The following is an 11,862-nucleotide window of genomic DNA, read 5'->3' as shown; positions in this document are numbered from 1 at the left end:
GGGAGGAAGTAGAGATGCTATGTCCATCTTTATAGAGTCTATACGGGCAGCACAGGATGGAAGTCAGACATGTTTATGCTACGAAGCATCAGCCAATATCTCTATAACATTTGATACATGCAGAGAAGTGAAATAAGAAACACCTTGCCCATGATCTGGTTCAGTGCACGTGTTTAATGTTCAGTTTGCATCCACACAGGCGCCAACAGGTCCGTGCGCCATGAGGCTGTGACATCTCTCCCACACTTTACTTTGCGCGTGTCACCGGAGACTTTGCCCCACGTCATAAACAAACACGGCAGGTGCGTGGCTGGTGTGACATGTGAGTGAGGGAGCCTGTGATCCGGTCACGCGGGTTAGTTTCACGTGGGTTGCGGCTGCTTTCTCACGACGACGGATGAATGGATGGATGGATGGATGAATGGATGAGTGGAAGGATGGATGGATTGAGCGGGTGCGCGGCTCTGATTGGTCGGACACACACGCGCTCTCAGCTTGCGCGCCTGGCTCGCTGCTCGTGTCATTTGCTCCGACTCACTCTTGTACACCGCCGTGCGCGCTCTGCCCATCGCCTCCCGGACTGGGAATTGACCTTTTATTATTAGTGGTGTTATTGTCGTCTGGCGCCATGGACGCGACCATCTACCAGATCATATTCGGAGAGCTCGGGGATCTGAACTGTAGTTTGATGGAAGCCTTCCAGGACACTTTTTTGGAAAACGCTTCATTGCCATTTCTGAGCACTGATGGTAAGAATGGGATGTCCTCCCCCCCCCCCCCCCCCCCCCCCCACCTCTCTTTTGTTTTCATGCACAATACTGAGATGTGTTTTAAATGCGTCTTGGAAAAAGGAAACATTTGCGCGTCTTTATTCATTTCTAAGGTTTTTATTGCAATGCCACGACCGATGAGATTGGAACGTGCTGGCCGCGAACCAGCACCGGCAGGATCGTGGAGACACCCTGCCCTGAGTACATCAACGGGGTGAAGTACAACACAACCAGTAAGACCTGTGCTAAAGTTCTTCAACATGCATGTGCTTGGAAGGAAAGGGTTCTCTTTACAATTTTGTTTCATACTGGTCGTCTGTTCTGATTAAATTTTTTTACTTTTGCAATATTGAGAGATATGAATATATATATATATCAGATAAAGGTAAAGTAATGATTTTAGATCAGAGTCAAGTAAGCAAAAAACACATTTGGAGTGTCAGTGCTAGAGAGCGTTACAGCCAAATCCAATACAATTAAATTAACTTGCGGCCACTTTTAAAATGTAAAAAAAACTACACAAAGAAACCATAAATGCCTCTGTACTGCTCCTGTAGTGTGATCCAAGTGTTCATAAGCCCCGACATTCAAAATTCGACTTGAAACGGCATAATTTACACAGTGTACTCCCAAATTGTGAACATTTAGGACTAAAAACAAGATGTAAATGACATTTTGTTTGGAGTCAAATTTCATTTTTGGGTGAACAATCACTTTATTGATCGCTCATTTTCCAACTTGTGAATTTTCACTCGGATGATGCATCGAAGGTTCGTGCTTGATCTCCCCTCTGTGCAGATGTAGAGCGCTTGGACAGTAAACCTCAATCATCATCACTCCTCTGGTCAGTGGACCAGCTGCCTCAGTGCTCCCCTGTGTGCTGTCCACACAATGTTTAAAATGCAAATGAGGTTAAAACCACAGAAACCTAATCTGGAGTTTTTGATACACGAGTGTATAATAAAAATTATAATAATTGATAATATGATATAGATAACTTCTTTCTTGAGAGAAAGAACCTAATCACCATCAAATCGCCATTTCTTCAGATCAACCACCATCAGAGATGCAAAGTTCTTCACGGACAACCGCCCTGAAATATTTGAACGCATCGCTGTGTTTAGTTTTTGCCTTAACACTTTACTAGGTCTCCCCCTCCCATCAGTGATGTTCTGCACAATCTGGCTTTACCTTAACTACACCTGGCCTCATAGAGTTTAACTGCACATGGATCCGCAAACCAAAAGCCACTGGAGCTGCAGAAACACTACATCTGACTTCCACAGGAGATAACTGGACTGTTTTAATCTGTCGGGGTTTGAGAGACTGAGGATCAACCAGCAGCATTCGTTGAGGGAAGAGTATAACAGCGACATTATGTAACTCCGGTGTTAATCATCCGACTGACGAAGCTGTTGAAACGCTCATGAATGTAAAAAAGCACGATCGATTTAGCGAAGCATCACAAAATCACTCCTGTGAAGCGCCGGAGTGTCCGGGGTCCAGATAACGGTGTGAGTTCCTGAGGCTGTTATCTCTGTAATGGGCTCAGGTCTACTGTCATTATCCTGCAATGGCCCACATTGCACACACACACACGCTCTCGCACACGCACACTCTGCCTTCTCACCTCTTAAAGCACTGAATTACTTTTTGCTCCGCTGGTGTTCGGTGTTTGTCCGGAGACGTCTGGCAGTTTTGTGCACTCTGTGTGAGAAGCGCAGCCAGGACGGCAAACGTCAACACCTTCCCCTAACGTGCACATTTGCTTGTTGTCACACGTGTGGATCAATAGGACTTTGACAGGCTATATGGATGAGACAATATCAGGAGATTGAATAATTCTGTATAATCAATCTTCCTGCTCAGTTGTCAGGCGTGTGGCATCCACTGGGCTGTAATGACACTTTGTGGGCGCAGAAGGTTATGCTATACATGCACATGGATTTATATTTCTCCTGGTGCCTGTCGCTGTTTTTTATTGAATCAAAAAGGAAAAGTTTGAGGATCAGTTCAGGATGTGAAGTCACGTTATTCGACAGATCGCACTTTATATGTTGGAATTAAACAGGTAACTGAGTTGTTTGGTTCCCTTGCGTCGCTGATAACAGGAATCTGTGTTTGCAGCACAAGATTGTACAGCAGGCCTTATCGACACACTTTTTCGAAGCAGACGCTGTTCGGGGCCGAACCCAGAAAAATATTGTTTTTCCTTATCTAGTGCGAGTGTGAACAGACTCATGAAAACAGGTGGAAATGGCCTCGACCCAGACAATGATCTCTGCCAAGGAGGCTGGTCACTGACGGCAAAAATCTCCCAAGTCCAGAAACGTCGTCTCAGAACCTCGTCCTGATTGGCAGGAAACATTAATCAACTTCCACCGGTTTTGTCGCTATTGTGCAATGTCCTGAAATACTTTGGTTGTTGGTCGGACAAGAGAGCATTAAGTGGAGAGGTGTTGGCGTGGAAATCCTGCTGCTCTCATGAAGATTGGAACCGATAAGTGCGTCCTCGCGATGCCAACTTTCAGTGAATCTAAGCTTGTGTGCCTCATTTGCAAATAAATGGCCGCCCCTTGCCAAGGAATACACCATTGTACGAGGCAGGCAACTTGGAAAGAGTCATACCCTGATCAGTGGGAGGCCCGTGGCAGAATAATTACCTGCTTCCATGCCAGCGGGATTATTAATTGAGAGGGGCGTGGGGGAGTTGCAATTGCATCTCTTCAGGCTGTCTGAGTGCTCAACAAACATTTCCAGCAATTTCACTTGCTGAGCATTTTAAGGATATTCAATGGGAGGCACTGTGAGGTTCCCGTGATGAGTTCAAGTGAGCTCAACACATTTCCCCTCGATATCCAGTGCACTGACTCAGTTTTCCATTTGGGTCAGACGTCTTGATACGGAGGATTTGAAAGAATAGCTTTTTTTTTTTTTTTTATATTTGTTGGAGAGTAGGACCAATGGTGACGTTGTATTTGCAAACCTTAGAGGAGCGATAAAAAATATACCAAAAACTGTCCTTAGGAAATCTCAACCTAATAGTCACAGATGGCGCTCTAGTCCTGTTCTGCAATAAATAGGGCCCATTGGGAAAGATTAAAGGACGCTGCTTTTGTTATGCACAAAACAATGGAGATAATTAACATCATCAGAGGGAATTCAAGAAGGCAGCATTGTCTGCTCCGCTGGAATCTGAAGCTTTTCACAATAACACCACACTCCACAACGACTGGCAGAGTAAGAGAAAAACACAAAGGGTGCTTTGTGGAATCAGAGGCAAGCTCCAGTTAACTGCGCCGTTCTATTTCTGGCAAATTGAGCCGTTGTCAGACATGTCCTCCAGAGGGACTCCGGAGAATTGGGTCCAGACTTTCTCCAAAGATTGGCCGTCATACATGAACGAAGCAACGGGAGGTTCTCCGCTCAGATGAGTTCACAACAGCAACGAATCCCCCCCGGGAGGATTTAGGTGAAGGGTGGTGCAGAGGGCGGAGGCAGGAAGAAACTTTTCATTCTGCTGCGGAGATCATTTACATTACATGTCATTTAGCTGACGCTTTTATCCAAAGCGACTTACATTTTTTAGAACACTCATCATTTTTTTTTTTTTATGAGGGGCCATCTAGGGGTTCAGTATCTTGCCAAGGACACTTAGACATGCAGATGGGATAGAGTGGGATTCGAACCGGCAACCTTCTTGTTGCAGAGCACCCGCTCTATCCCCTAGGCCACGCTCTCCCCAGATCATGTGTTTGTGTTCTCAGCACCTCGACGCTCGATCACAATAAATTCTCTTGACATCTTCGTTTGTGTCTAATAGGTGTGTGGCTCTGTGCGTTCATCCAGATAGTCTGGAGTTCAGTGCAGGTCTGAAAGCAGCTTTAGAACCAGCCTGCTTTTAGTGTTTGTTGATGATCACAGTTGTACAGGTTTAATTCTTGCAATGTTGTCATTATTACAAGTGTGGATGGATGATTTAGACACAACACAGGATTTTACTGCGGGAGACTGATGGTCGTCCTATAGCCTGAACTACCTTTTTATCATATAAACCATGAGGACAGAGTCTCCCTCCAACCTGTTTCATTTCCCGTTGCCTGTTAGAGTAGAGAATAGAAAAAAGAGAGGATTTTACAGCTCACAACAGTGTTTTACAGCCTGTTTCACACATCCACTCCAGCGTCTTGGAAGCTATTTTTGTCCTCAAGTCCAATTTAAGCTGAAGACAACAGACTTGTTGATCACAGGTTTCTGTATCAGAGCCGGTGCGGCGGATGGATTGGTTTAGTTGTGATCATTTGAACCACAGATGGATTTAATGGGACTGTGAGACGTTGGTGTAGGAAGTGCCTTAATGTGCTTATGTCCACGTGAAAGATCATTAGAGTTGATGGTGATTATGGCAGCAATGCATTTGAGTGTGGGGTCTTTTTTAGACAGGGTTGATGGCACTGTATGACGTGGTTACAGATATAACATGAAACCATCCTTCATCAAAATGTCTGCAAATGACTAGAACTATGTTATGTATTTAGTTGACTTATGTATTTACACTATGTGCTCGTCTCTGCTGGAACTTCCAGTGCAAACGATTAAGGCAGAACGATCTTCTAGCCAGTCGGTTGTTTTTTCCTTCCCCCCTTTCTCACTGGATCAGAGGGATTCATGGATTTTTGCTGCCAAACGTGAATCAAACTTTAATACAAAACCTAATACAAGACAACTCCCTTGATCCCACGTTGCTTCACCTCATCAAACTGGGTCTTTGTCTTTGTTTTGATTGAGAGACCCCCCGTTGGCAGGAGTTGCATATTGTACGTTGCATCATCGTCTGCTTTTGTCTGAACGTGCACATTAAAGGATTACAAAACGGGTTCAACAGTTCAGAATCTGCTCTGTCCTACAAGCAATAAGGACACTGTTCAGACCGCGGCCATACACAGGATTTACTGACTGGATAAAAGCCATGTTGCTGTAGTCTAAGTAGATTCAGAGAGGGGGCTGAGTTGCGAAAGAGACCTTACAAAAGGGCACCGCAGCAGTGTTGATGAACTTCTTTTTTTAATTTGGTCCCCACGCAGGTCACGAGCTCGGGGCTCTGTCCTTTAGCACGTCACTGCCCCTCATTGTGACAGCCCACCAGGGCGTCTCTCACCGGGGCAGCTGTTTTGGCGCGTTCCCAGACTCTACGCTAGAAAGGAAACGGTAGATCTTCTGTTTAACGCACGGTTATGAAGGTGGTATCGATTATCTCATTTAACCCTTTACAAGAATTTGAATTAGCACGACCATTCTTTGAATCTTTCCTTAATAGGTTTAGGGCTTTGTTATTTGTAGCGTGTCCCATCATCACTATCCGTCTGGTTTAGGTAAATGACTGATGCTCCCAGACTCCTGTTTCTCTGTGGTGGGTTTTGCAACTGGTAGCGTATGGTGGCTTAAATTAACTCAATATTTGATGGAGGCCACTGAGTGTGTTCAGGTTTTCAGTCATGTACATCACAACGCTGTAAACTGCCAGTAGATCCCCCTCATTGGAAATTCCAAGGGAAAATCAGGACGAGACATGACAAGATGTTCCTGTCAAATTTAGAGCAGATCCAGTCTATTAAACACACTCTACCAGGATTAATGCATGAACTGGAGTAGAATGTTATTTAGAGTGGAGAGGAATTATTATTTTCTAGTTAATCACAGCAGAGAAGCACCACTTGAATCCCGGGATGCTGCATATTTTCACGACCAAGTGACAATGGTTCCTGGTGTGATCCTTCTGGGTCACATTAGCAGCACACATCTGCAGCCACGGATGAATGAAATGTTCAAATCAGAAAATGGGTCGCACTAAGAATAGAAGCAGGCCCTGACACCACACGAGCAGTTGTTAATTAAAACACTTCAGCCATAAAGGGAGTCTGAAGTAGAACTATTACCTGCCATTTTGCAAAAAGCTTAGGAGGAACGTGTGGTTTATTTTTTTACGTGTCTTGCTTCGGCCACATACTGTCTGCATCTGACCCGTAGGACTAACAATAGTTTCTCTTCCATTTCCCTCCTCGGTCTTGGAGCAGCACATTTACTGCACAAGCTTGCATATTAGAAACGAATGTCCCAGGATGGCTGGCCGATGTTGTATTTTAAGAACCAGCCCGCGTGCTTTGTTTTCCCAGTCTTAACCCGGGAGGAAGCAAACGGTGTATCTCGTGCAACCTCGTAGGTTTTCTGTAAAATTTTTAAAAAACCCTGAAGTTTACTGTCAGCAAAATGTTGAAATTCTCGTAGAAAAACCTGAGATTTCAGCGGCTTAACAGGCCTGTGCAGGTGAGGGGCTATAAATTCCTTCCCTTTTCCTTCAAGCATATATAAATATTAATGTGTGCACAGAGTGGCTTAAGAGGTTTATGCATTTTTAAACCCTCCACTGTCCCTTTTTTTGTGTATTTATTCAGTTCTCTGGTTTACATGAAATGCTCATCACCGCAGTTGGGGCAGAGTTATTAAACATGGCTTGAAAGTCATTTATTGTTCCACGCTTTGTCACCGACACGCGACGTGCTTCCTGTCGAGCCTCGGGCGGGACACCATGTTCACAGCAGAATAGAAGAATGATATCATCGCTGAAGAATCAGGTTTTTTTTGCAAATTCAACCCACACCATGGTGACCTGTAAGGTTTCCCTGTTATTACTCCCGGAGCAGGCAACTGTAATTATTCAGTCCATCCTGCCTCCTCCTACGATAAACTCCCCTCGCCTCTTTGTTTGTGCGTTCAATGGCAAGTCGGATCCGCAACAGAACTTTATTGACTCCCTTATCAGGATTAATAAAGTCGGACACATAGTATGAGCGCTGCGATGAGTATCGCGTACCGAGACGTGAGGGGAGCGGCTGCCGTGTGTGAGTCCCTTCAAGAGCACCTCCTCTTTCACAAACAGCAAACAGGAGAATAAACAGAGGAAGAACACAGTATTTTTCCTTCTGTGTGAAAACGCCTCCGTTGGAAAACAACTTTGAATTCATCCATACGTTATCTATACTGTTTGTACTTTAAAGGTCGTGGGGGGCTCGAGTCAATGCCAGCTGACACTGTGTGGAAGGCGGGTTACATCCTGCCAGTCACATTGTCAACATAAGCTGCTTAAGACTGAACCCTGGATATGTGAGAATACGAATTTCCAAGTCCATTTTCCTGAGTTTATCCTGCCACCTCCCAAGTAAAAACTCTCATGAGCCCATTTGAAAATACAGCCGGTGATTATCGGGAGGATTTACCACAAGCGAGTGGTTGCATTGAAGATGTATCTAACATTCCACGGATGCAAAACTGAAAATGGAAAGAAAACAAGCTTATCAGGACCCAAAGATGTGTCTGTTTCTTTTGTGATATGGGCTGACGTGTTTGTAAATATGCTAAAATTCAAGAAATGCATTCATTATTTCCACGTCCTGCATGCTGCGCCACCCAGATCTCTGTGTTATTGTGAACGTGACTGACTGGAGAATCTTAAAAGCAGCCAGTGTGCAAACACAAACAAAGACCCACACTTGTCCTAACCCTAATTTAGATGATTTATTATAGAAAAAGGAATCTCTTAAAATTGGAAAAAGGCTAATATAGACATCAGAGGGTAGACCTGTGGGGGCTAATCCTTTAAAGCCACATACCATAAGTGATGGAAACTGGAGAGCATCGGGAGGTATGGTTGTGGAATTGATTTAAGCCTTTACAGACATTTTTGCCAAGCGGTGCAAAAAGAAATCCTTCCGCTTGTCAAAATCCTTCTCAGTGTAGCAGTAGCACAACCTAATGACTCACCAATGTCCCCCACCTCATAGCTTAATGAGAGTCTCGATGAGTGTAACGCTGGTTTATGTCTCCTTGTCAGCGAATTGTCACGTTCCCACAGAGTTCTCCCACGGAGGAGTAATACCAATCACATATTTCTCTCTTAAAAAGCGGTGAAACCTTTGTGAAACACCTTCTCTCTCAGACACTCATCCCACTCTGTTCAGTGGACATCCCGTCATGTGCCGCTTCTCCCGCCAAGCATCACAAACTTCCCGCTGCCACAACTTGCTTGATTGTCTGTCTTTACTGAATCCAGGGAATTTGCTTCCTGTAAAGTCGTTTTCCTGCAGGGAATCTACCCACTTGAATCCTCTGCTCCACTTACACCTGGCAAGAGGTTAATCAGTCACAAGATTCAGGACAGCATGTGTAGCCAACATGTCACTAGCCAATGCACACAGAGTCTCCCACGGGGGGCCAATCAGCACCAGCCTCCCCCTTGCGGCACTCACCACTGGCTCAGCATTCATACACACTACATTACTACACAACACACATTTTCCTGGGCGCTAGAGCATTTTCATTTCTAAATCCCTTGTCTCAGATAGAAAACCTTGACAGTTTCTCTTAACGCTGAATTACCCAACACATAAAACTCGGTACAGCGATGCCCTGGCGGTGAAGGTGTCTTTCCGTACTTGCTTCCTCACCCTCTTCCCAAGTCGATGTTTTCACATGTGTCTTTTCTTCTCAATTAACTGGTGGAACATCATAGAAGATGTGGATATAGATAGAGAATCCTTTTAGAAATAGTTTTACACCTCATCTCTCACGTTCTTCTCTGGGGCTTGAGCAGGGCGTTTGGTGTCGGTCTCTGAGTCTCTCGTCGAATTGGCTGTTCTCTTTTCACACGTAATGGATTCTAGCCGACTGCTCCGCCCCACAGGCTTGGGTCAGGTATCCTCACTCTATTGTGCTGTTCAGATATGTCAGCGATTCTAGAAGGCGTAGCTGAGAGTCTTGAGAATATATTTGGGACATCCCAAAATTCAAAAAGCATTCTGTGAGATGCCTGGCTAATTTTAAGGAATTCTGACCAAACAAATTTCCTCCATTATAAATGGAGTTACACCTTTTTTGGAGGTGCAAATGAGATCGGGGGCTTTTGGATGTTGTGCAAGGGACGTGCTCCACCACAATGGTCAATTCCAATGCCAATGGTCCGACTGACAAATACTTTTTAATGGTCTGCTTTACATTGCTAGTTTAGAGTGCTCATCACATCTGACGGTGTGTGCATGCTTCCTAATCGTGTAATGTGGTGTAATATATTCTTATTTAGCAGACACACCATGCTCCATGCTGGGCTTCCTCAGGGCTAAAGACTTGTAGCGCATTGCCTCTTGCTCATTTTCTCATCAACAGATTTCAGCAGTTTGACGGCAAACACACTGAACCTATGACTCATAGCTGTTACCAGTGCAAAGCCTGTTCAAAACGTGCTTGTTATTTCATCATTAATTCCATTTCTATCTATGAATTGAGGTTAAAACTTCACTGCAGGTCTGTTGCAATATACAACATCATTTTATATCCTTACATTTGATCTAATTCCATTATTGTTATCACCTGGCTCTTTACCAAAGAACTTGACATGGACATGGTTTTTACTTATTTCATTATCGCGGTTAAGATAACCACATGCAAGGGAAAACATTACCAATGATTTAGACCAGTGATTCTCAAATGGGGGTACGCATACCCCTGGGGGTACTTGAAGGTACTCCAGGGGGTACTTGAGATTTTTTTTTATATATATTTAAAATTAGCATCCATTCAAAAATCCTTGAAAAATTGTTATTTAACAAATATTCAATCATATATAAGTGTAAGTTCATGAACTAAATTTTATATTCAGTAGGCTTTTCAATTTAATTATCCTAAAAAAACAGAGTCTCCCCCATACCGATGGTTTGACCCAACCTGGCACACGCCACCTGTCATCACCTGCCTTGAAAACTTCAACAATGGAGTTGAGTTGAAGTGCAGCAGCAATACTGCTGAAACACTGAGGGTAAAGCGCCAAAGAAGGCGAAGGCAGAGAAGAGAGCCTTCCCTAAACAACACCGTGAGATCTTGTGCCTCTTCGGAGGGGCGCTAAAACGTAAAAGTTTTCCGTTGTGAAGTTAATGATTCATAACAAGAAATCCGCGTCTCTACCGGTACCCTTTCAAAATAAAAGGATGTAATACAAAAGCGGAAATTAAATTGTATGACCTTAAAGCGAGCAAATATTTCACAATAAAATAACAGAAAGACACTTCAATAATATTAACAATAACATAGATTGGGTTATTTACCCTTTTTGTTTTTTCTGTGGGGAGAGATTAGCCAACAGTGGCATTAAGCCACCACATCTTCAGCGGTATCTCCAGACAAAACATGAAAGTCATGTTGGTGAGCCACCTGAGTTTTTTAAGAGGAAACTTTCTGAATTCAGGTCATCTCAAGACACAATGTGAAAAGCCTCCCAGAAGCAAGCGGAAACAAGCTACCTGTCAGTAATCTTTTCGATCCTTGAAGATATTTTAAGATGATAAATATTAAAAAAAAATGTTTTGAACTAATCTTTTATTTAAAACTAAGTTAATGATTTATTTTTTGGGAAGAAGTGTTTAGCTATAATTAAGTTCATGAGTTCAGTTTGAGAACATATCTTTATTATGATCCCAAAAGAGGTCACTTTAAGTTGATAATTATTTTGAGGTGCACAAATCTTTATTTATTTTGAGATAATAATAAAAGTCTTCAGTTATTTTTATATCTTTTTATTTCGAAATAGTTCAAGAGAGACCACTACAAATGAGCAATGTTATGGACATTGATGGAGTTTTAAATTTGAATGTTTCTAGTTACAAGGCTTAATAAATCACATTACATCTTTCTTTCAACCAAAAATGCTTTGCACTGGTTAGGGGGTACTTGGCAGAATTTTTTTCTTCGAAGGGTGTACGTCACTGAAAAAAGCTTGAGAACCACTGATTTAGACAGTCTGAGACTTTGGTTAAGTGATTTTTGCTCACAGCTAAAAATATACAGCAGCTGAATAACAGCATTAAATGATGGATGATGTAATGCTAAATTGCAGTGGAGCACACATTACTTTCCCTGCCTGTTAATAGTCCTAATACATCATGGTCGGCTGGAGATAAAACATATAAACAAAGACTTTTTTTTTTCCTTGCTTCATTTTTAACAAAGCGCCCCAGGATGCATTCGCCTCAAGTTATCGTGCATATGA

The 11,862-nt window shown here is 43.2% G+C and overlaps 1 protein-coding gene across 1 annotated transcript in view; it reads left to right on the top strand.

The window, feature by feature from the left end:
• Window positions 1-556: 556 nt before the first annotated feature.
• The window catches only part of LOC133969029 (corticotropin-releasing factor receptor 2), a 33,505-nt gene continuing 22,199 nt past the window's right edge, over window positions 557-11,862 (top strand). Inside the window, exons 1-2 of the mRNA XM_062405341.1 lie at window positions 557-749; window positions 884-1,003. Coding sequence (XP_062261325.1) covers window positions 629-749; window positions 884-1,003 — 241 coding nt within the window. The 5' untranslated portion in view covers window positions 557-628. The remainder of the gene's footprint in view (window positions 750-883; window positions 1,004-11,862) is intronic.

This window comes from Platichthys flesus, chromosome 14, assembly GCF_949316205.1.
Source record: "Platichthys flesus chromosome 14, fPlaFle2.1, whole genome shotgun sequence".
NCBI classification, from domain to species: domain Eukaryota; kingdom Metazoa; phylum Chordata; class Actinopteri; order Pleuronectiformes; family Pleuronectidae; genus Platichthys; species Platichthys flesus.
Note: the sequence above shows the minus strand (reverse complement) of the source record. Positions and strands in the feature narration are given on the sequence as shown.